This window comes from Stigmatopora argus, chromosome 5, assembly GCF_051989625.1.
Source record: "Stigmatopora argus isolate UIUO_Sarg chromosome 5, RoL_Sarg_1.0, whole genome shotgun sequence".
NCBI classification, from domain to species: domain Eukaryota; kingdom Metazoa; phylum Chordata; class Actinopteri; order Syngnathiformes; family Syngnathidae; genus Stigmatopora; species Stigmatopora argus.
The window spans coordinates 1,251,670-1,272,658 of record NC_135391.1 but is presented as its reverse complement, the minus strand read 5'-3'; the positions used below and the strand labels follow the sequence as shown (position 1 = coordinate 1,272,658).

At 39.8% G+C, this 20,989-nt stretch overlaps 1 protein-coding gene and 1 long non-coding RNA gene across 3 annotated transcripts in view; one reads left to right on the top strand and one right to left on the bottom strand.

Annotated features, from left to right (window-relative positions):
- The first annotated feature begins 2,898 nt into the window (after positions 1–2,898).
- prodhb (proline dehydrogenase (oxidase) 1b) lies at positions 2,899–19,257 on the top strand. The gene is made up of 14 exons (XM_077600836.1): positions 2,899–3,315; positions 6,473–6,681; positions 11,962–11,987; positions 12,081–12,188; positions 12,264–12,328; positions 13,233–13,349; positions 13,437–13,510; positions 14,464–14,545; positions 15,495–15,587; positions 15,705–15,851; positions 16,674–16,849; positions 17,077–17,175; positions 17,266–17,354; positions 18,747–19,257. The coding sequence occupies exons 1-14, from the start codon at positions 2,986–2,988 to the stop codon at positions 18,935–18,937; spliced, it is 1,806 nt and encodes a 601-aa protein (XP_077456962.1). The 5' UTR covers positions 2,899–2,985; the 3' UTR covers positions 18,938–19,257.
- The window catches only part of LOC144074418 (uncharacterized), a 79,136-nt gene continuing 71,554 nt past the window's right edge, over positions 13,408–20,989 (bottom strand). For both annotated transcript variants that reach the window (XR_013300292.1, XR_013300293.1), the window contains exon 11: positions 13,408–13,526. This is a non-coding gene — a long non-coding RNA (uncharacterized LOC144074418). The remainder of the gene's footprint in view (positions 13,527–20,989) is intronic.

Genomic DNA, 20,989 nt, shown 5'->3' with positions numbered 1-20,989 from the left:
AATAAAAACATGATTAAACGTGAGTTATGTAGTTAGTCATTAAGTAAGTTTCGGTTTTTGGGGATCAGAAGGACTACGCGTTCGTATCGAGTTGATTTAGGGGTGGTGCAATAGCACCCTCTGCTGGTTTTACTGCAGTAGTGGTTGTCAAATGTTGACAACACTAGAAAACAGAGTGCAAAATTCCCAAAGTGGTATTAAAATAGAATAGATGATTAAAAAGTAAATATTTTTTCAAAATCTATTATTCTTATTTGTCCGATCATGTGAGTTGTAATCGATGAACTTATTATTGGCTGCCATGGAAAGGCGTCCAAACCATCTGGAGTGGGAGAGGTCCTCCTATTTCAAATGGATATGACGTCAATGGCCGTCAAAGGTACTGCATTTTTCATTTCCATTCTTAAATGATAAAACGTCTAATATTGGGTTGAATAGAAATGTATAATTCAAATTGTTTAAAATCAACGGTTCCTTTGCATTCCGCTAGAGGGCGCCAATGTTGATTTAAAAAAATCGACAATATTCTTTGCAAAATATCATCGGAATTCATTCATGATTTTAAATTACAGCCCATAAATACATACCAAAAATTCTGATGTACTATGGAAGCTGTAAAATATCAAAAACCAAGTCATTTGGTAAATGTCCGTATCGGGCGCATTTGCTTTGCGCCATGACGTCACGGCGCCATTTCGTCGTGACGTCATCGTGCCATGGTGGCGTCAACTTGCAATTTTGTGCATGTCGTGTTTTTATGCGCATATAAGCCGCACCCTCGATTCAGTCATCATTTTTTTTGTCCGACAAAATATGCGAGTAAATGCGCTACTTAAATTAGACGGCAATTTGCTTAAAGAAACACTGGAGGACATCTTTGGGTTATGCTATCCACTTCTGAATATGAGTAATAAAGTTACACAATGTGTTCAAGATACATTTGTAAATAATTGTACAAGTGCGCGCTACTTAAGTACACTTTACCATTCTTCATTATCTTGTAAAGATATGTAGTTACCAGTTAATGAGTTGTTTTTTTCTTTAGTATTGAATTGAATGCTTTTATTGCCATTATACAAGTATAATGAGATTTTTTATTGCCTTTGTTTACTACTCAATTATGTTTAAGCCTCTTTTTTGTGCTCTCCTTTTTAAAACTTTGTCTAATTGTTCTATTGCAACTTTTGGGCCACTCAACCCACTTTTGTATAAGATTAAATTAAGTATGGGTCGATAAACAAATACGATACGGTGAATTAGTTTTTGAGTAGTTACTGCTTAATAACTTAAAAGACCTTGAAAACTCGTTTTACAACTTTTATTTTCTTAAATTTGACTAGAAATGTTTTTAGGATACTATACCCACCTTTTTACAAGAATATATCCAAAGAATGTTAAAATAAATATGTTTTTCACTATTTACCATTATTTATTATTTTGTAAGTATATTATTTCTTGCCTGTTTAACTTATTTTAATACTTCATTCTTTGGAAGACTCCCTTTCGTTTTTAACACTTATTTAAATGAGAATAATTGCTCCAAAGTAATACTGGGGACCAACTTTTGGGTTCCTTGACCTACTTAAGTAATAAAGTTACACAATGTGCTCCAGATAAATGTGTAATTGAGGGTGATAGTGCTGTAATGAATGAGTTTATGAGAAGTTACTCCCTTTTGTTGACTACTCAATTATTTGGAAGAATTTTGAAATTACTCTTTTTACAACATATTAGCCCAAATTGGACAAAAATTGTTGTAAAAAGAACTTTGGCATAACCACTCACCTCTTTATATGAATAATAAATTTAAACAGTGTGCTCCAGAAGAAAAATGTAAATATGTGGCATGCAATTAACTATTTTATTCTTGTTTTCCAATATTTTGTAAAGGCATGTAATTTTTTAGATTAGATAACTTTATTCATTCCGTATCCGGGACATTTTGCTAGCATTTATTGTTATTTGGAATAGTCACCATTTACTATTTTGTTTACTTAAATAAGACAAACTATCCTGATGTTTATGAGTGTTTATTTGTAAATAAAATATAGCTTCATGCCATTAAACCAATTTTTGAGTGCTTAAAGCTATGGCTTTTTAAAAAACATTATTTATTGAATATTTATGTTTGTTTGTTATTTGTGCACTTACCTAATTATGTTGACTACTTATTTATTATATATTAGTCTGTTTGTTGTTGTTATTTGTGCACTTCCCTACTTATGTTGACTACTTATTTATTAGTCTGCTTGTTGTTGTTATTTGTGAACTTCCCTACTTATGATGACTACTTATTTATTAGTCTGTTTGTTGTTATTTGTGCATTTCCCTACTCATGATATTGACTACTTATTTATTATTATTTATTTGTCTGTTTGTTGTTATTTTGCACTTCCTGGCGAAGCTATAAATCTCATACTTGTATAATAACAATAAAAACATTCAATTCCATTCATTTTCACCTCCCCTATTTCCCATCTTTAATAAACGAGATAAAAATCTTACATAATACCCTCGAGATAAAAGCGTAAATAGCCATGCTAGTTTCAATTCTTTATCAAAGACACTAACTTCCTTATCAGTTTTTGAGCGTAAATAGTTTTGCTAGTAGCACCGCTATTTACAATTCTTTATCAAATTCGTTTAGTCGGTTATCACTTATTTTATTAGCTACTGCATTTGTTTTTATGCTCGATTACTTCCAAGTTGTTTTTATCTCGTTTTGTTTTAGTAGACTATATTTATTTATTTATTGGGGTGAAGTAACCCTGGTTGCCAATTTGTAGCTAGCGTGTCCAAGTGTACTTAAAGTTAGCCAATGTTCTCTGGGGGTGTGTTATTAAAGACAAAAGACGTTTAAACACGTCACTGGCACACCCCCCTGATGCAAACGAGAAGCACTCCCTCCCAGTAAACACTCCAACGTGACTTCTCTCTTTAGCTTCATCCACTTTTTTTTTCTTCTCCAGCGAGAGAACTCCTCTCATGTTACCGGCCGCATGTGTCACGCGAGCCCGGGCCGAGGCGCCCCTCAGGCGGCTACTCACCGGCCGAAGACCGCGGCTCCCCGGAAGCCCCATGGCGGTGGTGGAGGCGTCGGTTCGGGCCCAGCACACGCACGTCGACGTCGGAGGTCCGCACGTCGAAGCAGGGGAGGGACGTCCGGCTTTCTCCGGGCGGCCAAACGGTGAAATATCGGTGGACTTTGAGCAGACCAGAGAGGCTTACAAGAGCAAGGACTCCTTGGAGCTGCTTCGAAGTCTGGTGGTCCTCAAGATGTGCTCCTACGACGTCCTGGTCGATAAAAACCAAGAGGTAACAACAACAACAATAACAAAACACCAACCAGACTATCTATTAAGACCAGGTTCCCTTAATAATATAGTATTAAAGCACTTATTCCCTTAATAATATAGTGTGAAATCACTAAAATAACTAGCATATGCTAATCCAGCAACTTTATGATGGATTGGTCCTGTGTTATAACTGATTTTTTAAATTACCATCACAACATAGCAATATGCAAATGAGTCTAATAAAACAATTCAGGATGATGCTGGTTTCGACATTATAGTTAGTACACATGATGAAATAAGGCATTATTTTGGAGTTCTGCATTAGCTAATCATTCACATTGCAATGTTAAAATGACCATTGATTAATTTAACTGAAATCATATTCAATTCAATTCAACACACAGTACTAAAGTGTAATATTTTGTAGTGCGGGTTGTCAACTCATTGACTGCCATAGACGTCAAGATGATTTCAATTAGGACTCGTGGACAATCCGTTTTGACTGGGAGGTCCGGCAGCGAGTATCTGGATCAGACGTCTGCCACCGGCAAGGGGGAAGTGATAGTTGTTCATTTGGAAAAAGTACCCAAGAAATAGCTTTGAGTTCCAAAATGATGAATAACACCTGTAGTACCCGCATATAAGCCGTATGTACGATTAGGAACAAACAATGTACACATTTTTAAAAAACACACAAAATGCCAAGGACAATATAACGTGTCGGCTATAGGCAGAATATCAAAGTATGGATATGTAGGCATAATAAAATTATTACAAAATACACCAACAGTCCTAAAACACATGGTTTGTTTTTAAACAGGGGACAAACAAAAACTGGAGGGAATCTGCGTCAGGTCTGGAACTCCCACCTCTCGCGTTACAACTTGTTTTTCCAGCAAGCTAGCGACTCTTTTTGCGCCGCTATCGTTTCCCTTCGCCTTCTTTCATGTCAAAGTTATACGATCAGGGCAGACTGACCGCCACGCAACATCATCTCGCGTGCAGTTACCGGTAACAAATTCCTGGACCCAGCAGAGTCCTTCAAGTTACACATGAATGAATGAGAAACATGCCTGGGTGAAGAATGTGTTATGCAATGCAACATGTGAGTACATCTTGTTCTTGGTGGTTTATTTTGGTACCCTTCTGGGGTAGAGGAGACATTTTTAAGGGGTTTGGACTCACTCAAGAATAACCACACGTGACTTTAATTGTTCTCAGAACACTCACTGTCATTTGATATTACTATTTTTATGACTATAAATTTGCATTAGGCCAAAATAAATAAACAACAAATAGGGCAAAAACTGTTAAATTGCACTGGAGGGGGACAAGTCATATTTTTGGGGGACTTTCTTAGTCCTGCAGAAACTGTAAAGAAACTATACACGTTATCATAATCACATTAAAATGGAGAACAAAAAACATTTTCAATTTATCCTCACAAGGGTTGCTGGAGCCCTTCCCATCACCCCGTCAGGCAGAACACCTCCACGGACCGGATTGGACCCCAGGCGTGCCACTTTCGGCCCACGGGCCACATCTTTCACACCACTTTAAAGCCATTTTTTCAGTATTTGTCAAAAAATACACACATAAGTCTTACCTGAGCTCAACCACACTGAAAATCTGACTTACAATTTAAAATTAATGACCGTATTTATTCGAGTATAAAGCACAAAATTTTGTACAAAAAAAACCAAGCAAACTTTGGGTGTGCGTTATACACGGATACCAGTGAAACACTGCCCTCCGGCGGTCAAAATGTGTTCAGCATGGTGTGAGCTGAAAAAAATATTCGAGTATAAAGCACAAAATTTTGTACAAAAAAACAAGCAAACTTTGGGTGTGCGTTATACACCGATACCGGTGAAACACTGCCCTCTGGCGGCCAAAATGTGTTCAGCATGGTGTGAGCTGAAAAAATATTCGAGTATAAAGCACAACATTTTGTACAAAAAAAAACAAGCAAACTTTGGGTGCGTTATACACGGATACCGGTGAAACACTGCCCTCTGGTGGCCAAAATGTGTTCAGCATGGTATGAGCTGAAAAAGACTGATTTTTGTTGTTGTCACAAATAATGAGTACACGTTATACTCGAATAAATACGGAAAGTCATAATAATAGCCTTTGTTATAAAATTTGGACAAATTATAAATAAAACCAGGCGTCCCACATTGGATTGCGTAAGAATTTGGACTTGCCGCTCCTCTTCTGGGTCACAAAAAAGCTTTAAAAGCATCCCAAAAGTCTGCACCCTCAAGATTTTCATTTTTTTAGACAGTACATTTTGCATTCATGAGGCATAAATAATAAATACATAAGGGCGCTCTATCACCTCTTTTCAAACTTTATTGGACGGGTTTGCCTTTGCGTGTCTCCGTTTTTTTTTAACAGAAATGTCTGCCTTGAGACTTGCCGAGAAGGGTAGCGCTTTTAAAAAAAAGTTTTTGCACGTCAGGCAAGAGTCTTGCTTTCAAAACACGGCGAGACGTTTCGGCGCGGGGACGACGGCGTTGGCGGCGTGGCGTAGCGCTACACGCCGTCATCCAATACTCCCGACAAGACGTCAACGGTGTAATATTTCCTAGTCTTTTAGGCCGAAAACTTAGGGAAGAAATCGCGGGAGGATTTTCAGATTTTGGGAGACTTTTGTGGGCCGACTGGCATTTTTCAGGCGACGCATTCAAAAAGAAAGCTAATGTTTTTTTTAAATACTAGCTTCCTTTTTCTGAATAATTCTTGCAAAGACATCAAAAACAAAGACAGCCAATCAACTCACGTTTTGGTTTTAGCTAAACTGACATGTCGTTGAAAAGGAAGAGAAGGCGGGATTTTCAAAATAATTGACACTTGGCTTATCATCTACTCTGAAAGTTAAAGCCAACATCAATCATTGATTTCTAAATACGAATAATTGTCATAAAATCATCTTGGACAACGTTAGAAATGTCAAAATGATTAAAAACGTGACGTCACTATAAGTGAAAATGGCGAACCAAAAACCCAAAACTTTCAACATTAACATTTTTTTCATGTAAATTGCTGAAAACAATTAAAGTTGGCTTTGTTTTGATTTTTTTTTTTTTATACAAAATTTGTATTTAGTGGTCTGGAAAAAAACTGTCGTATTTGACGGCTAATGCTGCGTCCCCTTTTCTCTCTCTGCTCAGATCATGGATTTCGGGAAGAAGGTTTTGGGTCAAAAAGCCTTCGATCAGCTGATGAAGATGACGTTTTACGGACAGTTTGTGGCGGGCGAGGATCACAAAGCCATCCGGCCTCTGGTCCAGAAGAACCTGGCTTTTGGCGTGGGTTCCGTGTTGGACTACAGTGTGGAGGAGGATATCAGCCAGGGGGAGGAGCCACAGATGGCAATGGAGTAAGGAACTTGCATGACTCCATTTCCCAAAATAAGACCGTTTCAGCAATCCAGAGAGATTGCATGACAGGAGTTGATTTAGTTAAAAAATAAATAACAGACTACTTTGACGTCTACCGCTGTCAATGGCGGCCAATGAGTTAACCCTTTATAGTGACTATTTTTGGTCATTTAAAGAATTTAACCCACACATTTTGGGCCACGTGACGTGTGTCCGACCCAAAATGTGACGTTGACATAGACAAAAGTCATCAAAAATGGTATTATTTTTGAATTTTTTAAAATTTCATTTTAAATAAGTCGAATAAAATGAGAAAATATTAAGAGTTTTACAACTGACAGCAAGATAAAGCAAAACAGTAATCCCTCCAATATCGCGGTTAATGTAGACCAGGGGTCTCGAACTCAATTTACCTGGGGGCCGCTAGAGGCCGAGTCTGGGTGAGACTGGGCCGCATCCGGATTTCCACAAGAAAAGCACTGATAAAACATTCCAACGTTATCAAATATCTTTATTTTTTAACAAAAAATAATGAATTAAATAAATTAACTTGAAGATGAATAAAAAATAAATCAATCAGTAATACAAAACCAAATAATACTAATGAGCATACAGTAGATATACACTGGCTGGCTAAGTAGAGAAAATGAATTATTTTTATTCCGTTTTAAATGTCTGTATTAACAGCTCTTTAACCTTTAACTTTCTGAACTTGAATGGAACATTGAACATGAAATATTCTGAACACGGCTTCTCTTGCCTACTCCTTGCTGCTAGAGACCTGGCAGCGCTTCTTCTCACAGTTACATTTGGCTTGAGGGAGGAAGCAGTGGAGACCCTCAGTAGAGCTTGAAGATGCTCATCAGTAAGTCTGGACCTGTACTTGGACTTATTGAAGTTCAAGGTGGAGAAGAGCTTCTCACACAAGTATGTGCTCCCAAAAAGGCACATGGTCCGCTTGAACCTTCGGGAAAGTTTAGGGAAGCTGGGGGTCAACTCTCTCAAAAATTGCCCAAGCTTGTCTGCTTCTCCACTCACCTCCCTGAACTTGGCTTTGAGTGCAGAGTTGCACTGCAGGTCAATGAGCTCCATTTGAAGCTCAGGAGGGGCATCTTGCACATCAAAGGAGAAGGGGTCCGCAAAAATTTGAAATGTGGCTTTGTGTGTCTTGAAGTCTGCAAATCTGTGATCAAATTCCTCCTGTAGCTTCGAAATGGCCTCAACATACTTCTCACCACTGAATGGTGTGCCTGCATCCACGAGAGGCTTGCATGCTGGGAAATGGCAAAGGTTTGTCTGAGAGAGCTGGGCTTTCCATAACACAAGTTTAGTGCAGAATGCTCTCACGTTGTCATAGGCAGCACTGACAAGTTGCCCCTGGCCTTGTAGCTTCTTGTTCAGTACATTAAGCTCATGTGTGATATCAACAAGAAAAGCCAAGTCCATGAGCCATTTGGGATCACTTAGCACAGGATCAATCAACTCACAAACGGCGTAGCTAGCTTTGACTGCTGCATTACTGTCTTTGGTAGCCTTCTTGAAGAGATCCTGTTGCCTCAGAAGACGTGTTTTAAGACTGGCAACCTGGTTGGCTCTCTCATCTCCCTGGTATTTTTCATACTCCTCAGCATGTCTCATAGTACAATTACGTTTCAAATTGTATTCCTTGTGCACCGCAACTTTTTCAGTGTAAATGAGACACGTCGGGGTGCCCCTGTGTTCAACAAAGAAATATTGCACTCCCCACTTTTCTTGAAACTGTCTGTGCTCATCACCGACCTTTCTCTTCACGGCAGGCTTTGAAAGAGACATCTCTGGGGCTCTGTAATATGTTTTTCCACTTGGAATGAGTCTCGGGTTGATCTTTCACATTCAGTCGCGCGGGTTTGTGGCGCATGTGCACTTTCGCTCTCCGTTTCAATCGCGGAGATGGCTACAGACACTGACACAGGCTGGATCACGGATCATAGCGCCTCATTCAGTTCTATGCTGAGAGCAGCGGAGGAGTGTGCGCGCCGAGCGGAGTGATCGGCCTCACGGCTTCTCCTCCGCCCAGCTGATTGGAGGAATGAATGAGTGAGTGAGCGAGGCACTGGACAGCCCGGCCGATGTCCCGCCCCCCAGAGCCGTATACCTCACCGTGATTGGTTCATTCAGCTCCGAACCAAAGTTCCCTCTAATTTTTTGTTGGTCTGAGCAGAAAGACAACCTCCCTGAGCGCACTGAGTACCAGTGTGAGCGACATCATCGGTACTCGGATGATTCGCCTAAAGACGTTTCGCCGACGGACGTTTGACAGACGGGCAGGTCGCCGAATGGACGTTCCACCGAACGTTCATTCGGCCGAACGGAGGTTTCGCCGAAACGGGATTCGAACGCTCGCCCCGCCGGATCGTGTGTGTACAAGTTTTTCAACCTCGGCCCCCGGGCCATATACGGCCCGTTAGGATTTTTAATCCGGCCCGCCGCCGGTGTTGTCCAAATTATAGTAAAAATCAATGTTCGTCTACCATCAATGGCAGTCCGGGAATAAGCACTCTTGGGCAGGCAGATGTAGCAGAACCGAGCCGTAAAATGACAGCAATCGGGTCAAATCCATCCTAAAACAGCATTTAATGATTAAATACAATTACTGGATGATATCGCGATGGAGGCAAAAAAACGTCTATAGACGTCCATTCGCCAAACGGCTCAAAATGCTCTCAAATTCGGTCAAATCCAGCTGAAAACAGCGTTTAATGATTAAATACAAATACTAGTATTTGTATTTAATCATTAAACTAACAAATACTAGTACGACCTGTCCGTCTGTCAAACGTCCGTCGGCGAAACGTCTTTAGGCGAATCATCCGGTCACGACATCATCATTGCTCGCTATCGGCACACCAGTATCACACCTGCCACAAGCAGGTGCTTGTCAATGTTCCCTCTAATTTTTCATGTAAAACATGCTGTAAAACAAGAAAAACATGAGTGGACAGAGCTACTGCCACTGGCTGCCACTTAAACGGCGCCATCATGGGGAAAGGGGTAAAAAAAAAAAAAAAAAAAAAAAAAAAAAAAAAAAAAAAAAAAAAAAAAAAAATCGATCTTTCATATTAAGACGGGGGCCGCAAATTATCGTCCCGCGGGCCGCAGTTGGCCCGCGGGCCGCACGTTTGAGACCCCTGATGTAGACCAAACATGGCCGCGATAATTGAAAAATAGCCAGTAGGCTCACCCCTATTATAACTTTTTTTTAGTGCTAAGTCCGAGTAGCAAGAGTGACTTCCGCTTATGAGTTTCAGCGTGGATTTTCACATTTTTATGAACTAAAATTAATTTTTTTTTAAAAATAATAGCGAAAAAAAAATCTCAAAGCAGTGAATTCTTAATAAGTGAAGCCGTGATAATCGAGGGATTACTGTATTACCATTTCAACCATGTAATATGACAATCTACGACTATCATTTGCATGCTTTCAATTTTGAAATACTAAAACTTTTCTCCTATAACAACACCATTTCTGACTTCATACTCGTAATATCACAACTGAAATCTTGTCATATTTTGACTCACTTAACGTTTTTTCCTTCAGTGCTGAGTCCTAGTTACGACTTTCAGCGTGGATTTTCATATTTTTAGGAACTTTGTAACAAGAAAAAAAAAAGATAAGAATAATAATAGCAGAAAAAAAGTGCAAAGTCGTGAATTTGCAATAATCGAGGGATTACTGTAAGAGTTTTTTTTAATTACCGTATTTTCACGACTATAAGGCACACCCTCAACGAATGACACATTTTTTCCCATATATAAAGCACACTGGATTATAAGGCGCCCTGTCTATTTTGGAGAAAATTTAAGACTTTTAAGTGCGACGTATAGTCGTGAAAAAACGGTAATAGTGAAAAAAAAAAATCGTGAAAATAGTGAATCCGCGATAAGTGAAGCAGCGATAATCGAGGGATTACCGTATTAGCTCCAGTTACACCTCCTAGCATCATCATATTCTGTCTACACGTGTTGCTCCACCATTTGTGTCCAAACTGCCACGTTTGACAGGCCCTCAAACGACGACATTTATTATTACATAACATAAAATCCTTCCATTGCGACCATTTTCTTTGCAATGACACTCATCCCCCACCGTAACCACGTGCACATTATATAAGCATTCCCGGCCGCATACGGCAAATATCTCTGCCGTGATTGGCCGCGTGAAGGATGCCTTACGTTTTAGGAATCCTGTCACACGAGGAGCTCGTGCTCGTATGATTAATTTCTTAATTCGGCGGACACCCGACTAGACGAATGGACCTGTCGCGTGGATGCTAATAATAACGCCGACCTTTTTACTTTTTCCGAGATTGCCGGGTTAAACCAAGGTCACCATCAAAGAAAGCTCGCCACGCGTCTCTAAAAGTGTTTAAGTGACGGCGACGTACTGCCGGCCAACCGACCGGCAGCTGATTTAAAGTTCAAACTTGCCATACGTTATTAATAACAAGAGTCAGCCGGATGAATTATGACTTTCGAAGACGCTCACGTTTTGCATTGCGGAATAATTGCGCCTTCAGGGAACTGAATTCATGTAAATTCATTTTGTATTGTGCAAACCTTTGGAAAAAAAATGAGGTCACCATATATCATTTTTAAACTGGTCATGTGACGCATATGCTGCGAGACTTGATTATGAAAGACTAATAATAATAAAAAGATAAAATGAGCTACTGAGATCATGTGATTGCGCAATCGCGCGATCCTTTAATACTATTGGCTAGAAGCAACCAATCAAACGGGGGCTAACGCTCAGCTGACACAAATTCATAATTCACACGTTCTGTTAAAATAAGTCGTAGTTTTACGTGAACAGTGGAAATAAAATTTGAAATGACCGTATTTTCTGGACTATAAGTCACACTTTTTCCACGCTCAAGTGTCAATGTAAGTTTAGACGTTGATCGATATGGGATGCCGATCAAAAATAGCTGACAGTTCTAGGGTTCTGGGTTCGATCCTTTTTGGGTCCTCCATTATGGAGTTTTGCATGTTCTTGCGTGGGTTTTCCCCGGGTACCCCGGTTCCCTCCCACACTCCAAAAAACATGCATGCTAGGCTCGTTGGTTGAACACTCTAAATTGCCCAACCCTAGCTATGATTGGTTGTCCCCCACCTGTCATCTGGGAGAGGCTCCGGCACCCCCCCATGACCCTTGTGAGGATACGCGGTTCAGAAAATGCGTGACAAAAAAAATCTATTTGTCTAAAATGTCATTTTCACTGTTGTTTCTTCTTATTTAGCTCCAGTCAATCCAGTGCCGAGGAAGGTCAGTCCCGCCTACCGTTTTATTACAATACAAAAATGGCATACATTCCGTTATTTACGCTTTTATTATAAATCGTACTGGCGCTTTTGTCAGATGAACTCCACAAAGACACGCTGGGTGGAGCCAAAGAATATTTCTACGCGGACGAGAGCAAATGCGACCAACACATGGAAACGTTCCTCAAATGCATTCAAGCGTCGGGTAAGAAAACAAACCCGAATAAGCGACAATACCTTTTTTTCCAACAGTACTAAAACCAATGAATATTTACGCTAGGCGGGAGTTCCATGGACGGTTTCTCGGCCATCAAAATGACCGCACTGGGCAGACCTCAGTTTTTGGTGAGTTGCGTGTCAAAATCATGATAAAATTATAATTTTTTTTTACAATATTTTTTTGGGGACGTGACTTAAATGGCAATTACCTGTTTTTTGTTGTGGACCTGATAATATAGCGAGTCTCAGATTTTAAGGAGGGAAAATTAGCACACCCAAAATGTGTTTTTTTAATCCAATTTGAATAAAACTAAGGGTAAACTTAAAATAATAATTAATTAACCCCAAAAAAATTCCCTTAGAAAAAAACACCAATGTAGTGAAGCCGCGATATTCGAGGGATTACTGTAATCGAAAAATCGCCAAGTAGGGTCACCCCTATTATAACGTTTAAAAAAAAATCTTCAGTGCTGAGTCCTAGTAGCAAGAGTGACTTCTGCTAACGATTTTCATCGTGGATTTTCATATTTTTATCAATTTACAAAACAAATTAATTAACAAAAAAAAACGCAATGTAGTGAAGCCGCGATATTCGAGGGATTACTGTAATCGAAAAATCGCCAAGTTGGGAAGCAAGAGTGGCTTCCACTTACGAGTTTCAGCGGGGATTTTCACATTTTATGAACTGAAATAAATTATATATATATATATATATATTGTTGTTTGTCACCCTTAACTCTTTCCCTGCCATTGAAAATTATAGACATCAAATCCCTTTTAATGGTAAAGTTCAGCACGCGAGTGATCAGATTTCACCGCCAATGACGGCAATAGACGTCCAATCGATTTTAACTGGGAGGGCTGGCAGCTAACGATCGCTGCCAGCCCTCCCAGTCACTCTGGATTGAACGTCTATCGCCGTCACTAGCAGCCAATGAGTTGAATACCACCTAATATTTATTTTTTAAACCCCTTTACTTGTTAGCGATAGCGATAGCAACGTGCTAACCTTCTCCATTTGTTCTCCAAGCTCCACTTTTCCGAAGTTCTGGTCAAATGGCGGCGCTTTTTCAGCTTCCTGGCCTCCAAACAGGGTCAAGACGGATTGGACGACTTGGAGAAAAAGTTGGACGTTAAGCAGATTCAGGTGAGACTTAATAATAAATCATTTTTCACAATATTTCATCCGTCGCTAATGTACTTACTTTTTCTCACTTGGAATTTGTCCTTGAAGGAATTCTTAAGCAGCGTGGGTGGAAAAGAAGCCTTCGTCAGGACGCTAACGGCGCGCTGCGACAAAACTTCAGGGTGAGAAGAACCGCCCCTATTTTGGAAAAGTTAGCATTTTAAAACCAAGTTCTCTTAAGCATTTTAAAACAGGGATGGAGGAATTCTCCGTTGACAAATACTCCAAAAAGTCGACAAATAAGCCAAAAGTTTTTGCCTGCCAAAATTCAAAGGTTATCGTGTAAAAAATTTTTGTTAATGAGTTAAATTTGTATTTGGAATGAAAATTCCAGAAACAAGGCAAAAAAAATATTAGCATGAAAACGCCTGTTTACACAAAAAATGTAGCAAATAAAAAAACACAAACACAAAAAATTTGATAGTAAATAAAACGTTACAAATGCATTTTTAAAACATTGTGACTTGCTCATGTCTGCCAATGCCCACTTCCAAAATTCCACCGCTCAGTGTACACAAAAAATGTGGCAAATACAGGGTAAACACAAAAAAAAAACAGTTTTAACGATCCAATAAAACCAAGAGAGATGGAAAAAACATTTGTTGATAGTAAATAAAACTTTTAAAAAACAATGACAGTATTTGCATTTGTTTAAAAGACATCCTTGTGTTACAAATGCATTTTTCAAAAATTAACACTTGCTCATGTCTGCCAATGCCTGCTTCCAAAATTCATATATGCTTCATTAAAAAGTATGTTTACGATATCTTCAAACCACCAGAATCGGTGTGACTAACTTTCAGGTGCCGTTTTTGATTCGTGGTCTCCAACGGGACCAATTAAATCCCGTTTTTCTTCCCGTCCGGTTTACTTCGGGCAATGTGGGCAACGCCCCATGGTGCAATCTACGAGGGGGCGCATACCCACATATTTTTCCAAATGATATGACCAGTAGTCTAGAAAGAGTAGCCCTTATTTCCACGTCAAGTTAGTGCAGTGCTTCTCAATTTTTCTTTCTTTTATTATGGTCATCGTTAACGAAAACAAAGCCGTTTTGGGCCGCTTTTTTTGGCAGGACGATGGACCTCACAGCTTGGGAAAGACTCTTCACGGACAGAGCCAGCCTGGAGGAACCGCTTGTCGTCCCAAATGTTCAAGTTAGTAGTTCATACGCGTGGCTCTTAAACGCTAGCTAGCTGTAAATGATTTTTATTGTCCACACTATACACACCAAAAACCCTGTAAAAATTGATATAAAGTCGTACCTCTACATATGAAATTAATTGGCTCCAAGACTTTTTTCGTAACTTGAAAATTTCGTAAGTAGAGGTGTACTTTATATGTAAATTCTCAAATTCAAGGGTGTCAGACTCGGGTTGGTTCGCGAGGCTCTTTAACGTCAACTTGATTTCACGTGGGCCGGACTATTTTAGATATAATATTTAGATTTTTTTAAAATAAATGGATTAAAAGAACTGGATTAAAAGCCCTGAATATTCAGTTTTTTTTATAGATCTAAAACAATGTTTATTTGAGCTTTTTTTTTTTAAATATATTTTTAGATTTTACAAAATGATTTTGGAACTAAAAACACAGAAAAAATAGCTTAAAAAATTACAATTATTGATTTAAAAGGGGGAAAATCAGGAAATTTAATATACATCTAAACTCTTCATTTTAATTTGATCCTAAAACACAAAGTCGGCACTCATGATTTACTTTCCCGGGCCACACAAAATGATGTGGTGGGCCAGATTTGGCCCCCGGGCCACCACTTTGACCAACTACCAACTAAACCCTTTAAAATGTGTCAGTGTCCCAATTCCGTTATGAAAGATGTAAAGAAACACACAAAAATGAGAAAAAATATAAGGAAATTATTTATTAATGTCTTAAAATAAATTAAGCATAGGAATTATTAATTGTGCCCTGCGCTGTTGAAATATCTCCCCAAAAGCCGTCCACTTTGTAGCACATTTTAGACTTTTACGTGTGCCCCATGTGTGTGTGTGAAAATATGTGCCACTTTGCATTTGTACCATTTTTTAATTGTATAATAAGGGGAATTCAAAATAAAATAATGGTCTTTTCGCTTATTTTGCTCAGCTGGGTGAACTGGAACCTCTTCTCAAAGACTTCACCGAAGAGGATGAAGGACAATTGAAGAGAATACTGCAACGCATGGATATTTTAGCAAAGGTCATTTCTCAGGAGTCACCGCTGACGAACGCCATTTCTCAGAATGTTGGATCGGGAGAAATGACATGTCAAATAGCAGCGATCATCTTATTTATTTATTTTTTCCCCCCTTTCCAGCACGCTGTAAAAAACGGCGTCCGCTTAATGGTGGATGCGGAGCAAACGTACATGCAGCCGGCTATCAGCAGACTAACGTTGGAAATGCAGAAGGTTTACAACAAGGACAAGCCCATCATCTTCAATACCTACCAATGCTACTTGAAGGTCAGAAAGCCACGTCAAAATCAACAAACACTAGGGCAGCCATTTTGAAATAGTGACCGCTCTTTTAGTTCATCATATTTTATTTCTATCATTTAATTTTTTTTAAGTGATAAACATGGGAGATTATTTTACTGGCCACAAGAGGGCCGTGTCTAGCTTCGTGTATAAACTGCACCCTTAAAATTGCCATAAAATGGTTGAATTTGACAATTTCATGCGTTTAAGTCGCACCCTTAAAATGGTAGAATTGTACAATTTCTCGCGTATAAGCCGCACCCTTAAAATTGCCTTAAAATGGTCGAATTTTACAATTTCTCGCGTATAAGCTGTACCCTTAAAATGGTCAAATTTTACAATTTCTTGCGTATAAGCCGCACCCGTAAAATGGCAGAATTTTACAATTTCTCACGTAAAAGCCGCACCCTTAAAATGGCCTCAAAATTGTAGAATTTTACAATTTCTCACGTATAAGCCGCACCCTTAAAATTGCCGTAAAATGTTTGAATTTTACAATTTCTCGCGTATAAGCCGAACCCTTAAAATTGTTGAATTTAACAATTTCTCACGTATAAGCCGCACCCTGATTCACCATTTTCACCTCCATATGAGTACAAATGTGTTACTTTGAAGGGAAAACCTTAAGAAAAATGGGATGTACTGAGGGAGGACATGCAAGTGGCTTTTGTCAGGGCAAGTGATGAAAAGCACAGGATTGAACGGGAAAATTTGATTTGGACCTACTGCGCGATAAGACGACGAGGCAGTGGAGTTGCCGCGAATTTTTATTTCTTTCGGTCAACGTCCGTCAATGTTTGTACGCAGGACGCTTTTCACAACATAAGTTTGGACGTGGATTTTTCTCGGCGGGAGGGCTGGCACTTTGCGGCCAAGCTGGTGCGAGGGGCCTACATGCACCAGGAGCGGGAAAGGGCCCTGGAGTTCGACTACGAGGACCCCATCAACCCAGACTACGAGTCGACCAATGAAATGTACCACAGGTCAGTTCCAGACTTTGTCCTTCCGACAATAACATTTGCATAATTTACTTCTATACGGGACGTCTCGTCCTTAGCTTAGTTAGCTTAGCATATGGGACTAGCGCAGTCAAAAAACAGTAGATTTGAAGGGCTTCGTATTAAAGCCATGTTTCATAAGGGAATCCAGGTTGTTTATTTTTCTTTTCAATTGTAAAACATTTTCCTTAAAATCGTGTGTCCACATTCAGATGTTTGGATTTCACACTAGACGAGATTGCCCTCAACAAGAAAGCCAACGTCATGGTGGCGTCTCACAATGAGGACACCGTCAAACACACGTTACGGAGGTACGTTTTTTTGGGTTCGTTTTGGTTAAAACTTGCGCCAACTTTAACAATCATTCCTGTTTTTTTTTCCCCGATGTTTCCGTCCCTCAGAATGGACGAGCTGGGTCTCTTGCCCCGGGAGAACAAAGTGTTCTTTGGCCAGTTACTGGGCATGTGTGATCAGATCAGCTTCCCGCTGGGTGAGCAAAACACTTACGCACTCACGGCTAACCTCGCCACGCCTTCCCCGCATTTAATGCGACGGTTTCATTCCAAAGCCTGCCTCGTGACAGACGGGCCGAGTCGCCTCGCTATTGACGAGTTGTCTCCGTCAGCTCTGGCCTTGTTGTTTGTCAATCAAACCCGCGAGCGGGAAGTTGTCCGCTCCGCCTGAAGGGATCTTGTATCTCTTGTAAGATGTTCGATTTTTAGGGGGGTGGTTTTTAGGCCTTTGACAATGGAATAGAGTGTACGGGTGGTTTTAAATAAATTGAAACCTGATTGAGAAAAGGATTTTTGGCCGGATGTCAATGGCAATCAATGATTTAACTCTGGATGCCACAGTAAAAAATAAAAAGACATGTTTTTTGGGGGTTGAGCGAGCATATAAAAAGATATAGATACAGTAATATTGATATACAAATATCGCGGATAATGTAGACCAGGCACGAATGTGATAATCGAAAAAGCACAAAATATTACGACACCCACGTGCAGGAAAGCAAAGACTAAGAATTTTTCAACGAACATTAAACTTTGAATACCTTCAAGACAGAAATCCGGGAAAATGCAAACTAACGAAAACAAAACCACAACTTAAAAAATATAAATATAAAGAATGTGAGCCCAACGATATACAAACATATATAACGTGTTTATGTATGGGCTGAATGAGGGTTCAGAAATAAATTGACATAATTTATATATAAACTGCTGTACTTTTATGTCCATTTTTGATTCATTTTCCCCCCTAAAGTGACAATAAAAAAATTGCAATAATCGCCCATATTGTATTATCGGCTGCCCCGTTAATCACTTAACGCAAGGGTGTCAAACTTGGGTTGGTTCGCGGGCCGCTTTAACGTCAACTTGATTTCACGTGGGCCATTTTAGATATAATATTTAGATTTTTTTAATAAATGGATTAAAAGCCCTGAATATCCCGTTTTTTTATAGATCTAAAAACAATGTTTATTTTAGCTTTTTAAATATATTTTTAGATTTTACAAAATGATTTTTGAACTAAAAACAGAAAAAATGGATTAAAAAATGACTGATTGATTTAAAAGGGGGAAAATCAGGAAATTTAATATACATCTATACTCTTCATTTTAATTTGATCCTAAAACACAAAGTCGGCACTCATGATTTACTTTCCCGGGCCACACAAAATGATGCGGCGGGCCAGATTTGGCCCGCAGGCCGCCACTTTGACACCTGTGCCCTAACGTGACAATAAAAAGTAGCGTATTACGTTTGTATCGGGGTTCATTGGGACGCGTGAATGGCAATACCAATCATATTGCCTAGGATAGACAATTTTCCCGTAGAAAAGCGTCTGCCCCGTTAATCTCTTAACGTTTTTTTTCCAGGTCAAGCAGGCTTCCCCGTCTACAAGTACGTCCCTTACGGCCCGGTGAACGAGGTGATGCCCTACCTGAGTCGGAGGGCCCAGGAGAACCGAGGCTTCATGAAGGGGGCCCAAAAAGAGCGAGTGCTAATATGGAAGGAGCTGAAACGCAGACTGACCTCCAGGGAACTTCTCCATAGACCGCTCTACTAAAAAGCCACACGTTTTTTTTTTCCTCCCTTCTTTTATTCCTCCCTCCTTTCCCATTCGCTGGCTCTATCCGCCATTATGTTTATGTCCGTTCTTCGTTTTTATCGTCCCCTGGTCTGCAAAGTACTCGAACCCATCGAGTGGGCATCTCCAGTGCTCTGACGGGGCTCGTCAAATTGTCAACAAGTAGATATTTCGATTTTTTTCTTCTTCTTCTTTTTAGAGGCAGGTACAACGCACAAATAATTGTTTTCGTTTAAATGGTACTAAATAAAGGACCTTTTGTTGGATAATGATACCCACAATGCATCTTGATAAGGTGATTAGAGTCTGTTAATGTGTCCTAATTAATAATCGGGCCTAATTACGTTGTTTTTAGGGGATTAGAATTGGGTAAAAAAAGGGTATTTTAAAAATGTACCGGATTTTGAAGAACTACAGTAATCCCTCGTTTATTGCGGCTTTGCTTTATCACAAATTTGCATTTTTTTCCACTATTAATTACTAAAAAAAAGTTTTAATAGGGGTGACCCTACTTGGCGATTTTTCACCTGTCACAGCCATGTTTGGTCTACATTAACCGCAATATTCAAAGGATTACTGTACTTCCTCATTGGCCGCCAGAGGGCAGTGCATCCTCCCAGAACAAACTACCGTATTTTCTCACATATACGTCATATTTATCCCCAAAAAAATGATGACTGAATCAAGGGTTCGGCTTATATGTGCACAAAACCGCAACGTGACAATGACCAAACGCCATAACGCAAGAAATAAATTTTGACATCTATGAATAAAATTCAAGAAAAAAAAGCGTATCTTGCATAAAACATGAAAAAACTGACTGCCATTGCTCGCTCAGGGCCTCGCCATCTTACCTAGGGATGACAAACTAGACCGCTACGGACACACTTCCTGGTTGTACTGATCACATGACTTCTTTTTTGAATTTGAATTTACGTGCAGGCAACACCCTTTCGGAATCCAGAAATCGATTTATACAGTATCTCAGAAATACCAAGTGTGATGATTTTTCTTAAAATGTTCCCTTCAAAGTAACACATTTGTACTCCCTATTAAAACCATGAATATGGAGGTGAAAATTGTGAATCAGGGGGAGGCTTATATGAGGGAAATTGTCAGATTTAACCATTTTAAGGCCATTTTAAGGGTACGGCTTATACGCGGAGGCGGCTAACATGCAAAAAAATACAGTAAATACAACACTTTCAAAACCAACAAATTATCTAAGCAGCAAAACAACATTTTTCCTTTTTGAAATACTCCATTCAATGTCCATGATGAAAATGTTAATTGCATTTAATACAAAATACAATTTGTTTTATGAGCATGTCACGCTCTACTTGTTTTATAGCAACGTGTCCTCGTGATAATTACCGCCACAAATTTGGGCCAATCGACTTGTTTCCAAGATCATTAAACGAGACTTTGCTCAATACATCATAGAATTCCGACGCTTAAGTTTTCGCTCAACTTTTTAACGGAGAGCTGCTATTGTTAATATGTTCTATCGCCTTCCTTTTGATGCCAGACGTGCCTTTTGGCCAAATTCTTTGGCGCAGACAGCTGCACTTTACGTTCAGATAATTTTGTAGGCCACGAGTCAGTAACGAAATAACGGAAAATTCCGAGCCAGGCGCTCCGTAATGGAGGCTCATTTGCTTGACATAATGAAAGTTGACTTTGTTTTGCGTTCGACATCCTTTCGGGTTCCCGGAGTCGAGCGCCGCATGGTCGCACGTGATTGTGTCGTCGACGAAATTGTGAAAGCGCGCCCGAAGGTAATGCGCTTGCTCGCCTGGCGGCGACCCAGCAATCGCTTTTCGCACGTGGCTTAATAGCGCCGAATTGCCGCCACGTGAAACGGGCTGAACAATTGAAAATGGCGAGCAAAACGGATGGATTTATTCGCTGCCAATTGGATCGTCAAAGCCAGGCAGGCCATCCTCGACATCGTGCGTGGACTTTGTTGGGAGAAGTTCTCCGTCTCCTCGCGCATTACCGTTTTATGGGAATTCTCGCTGTGAATTTGGG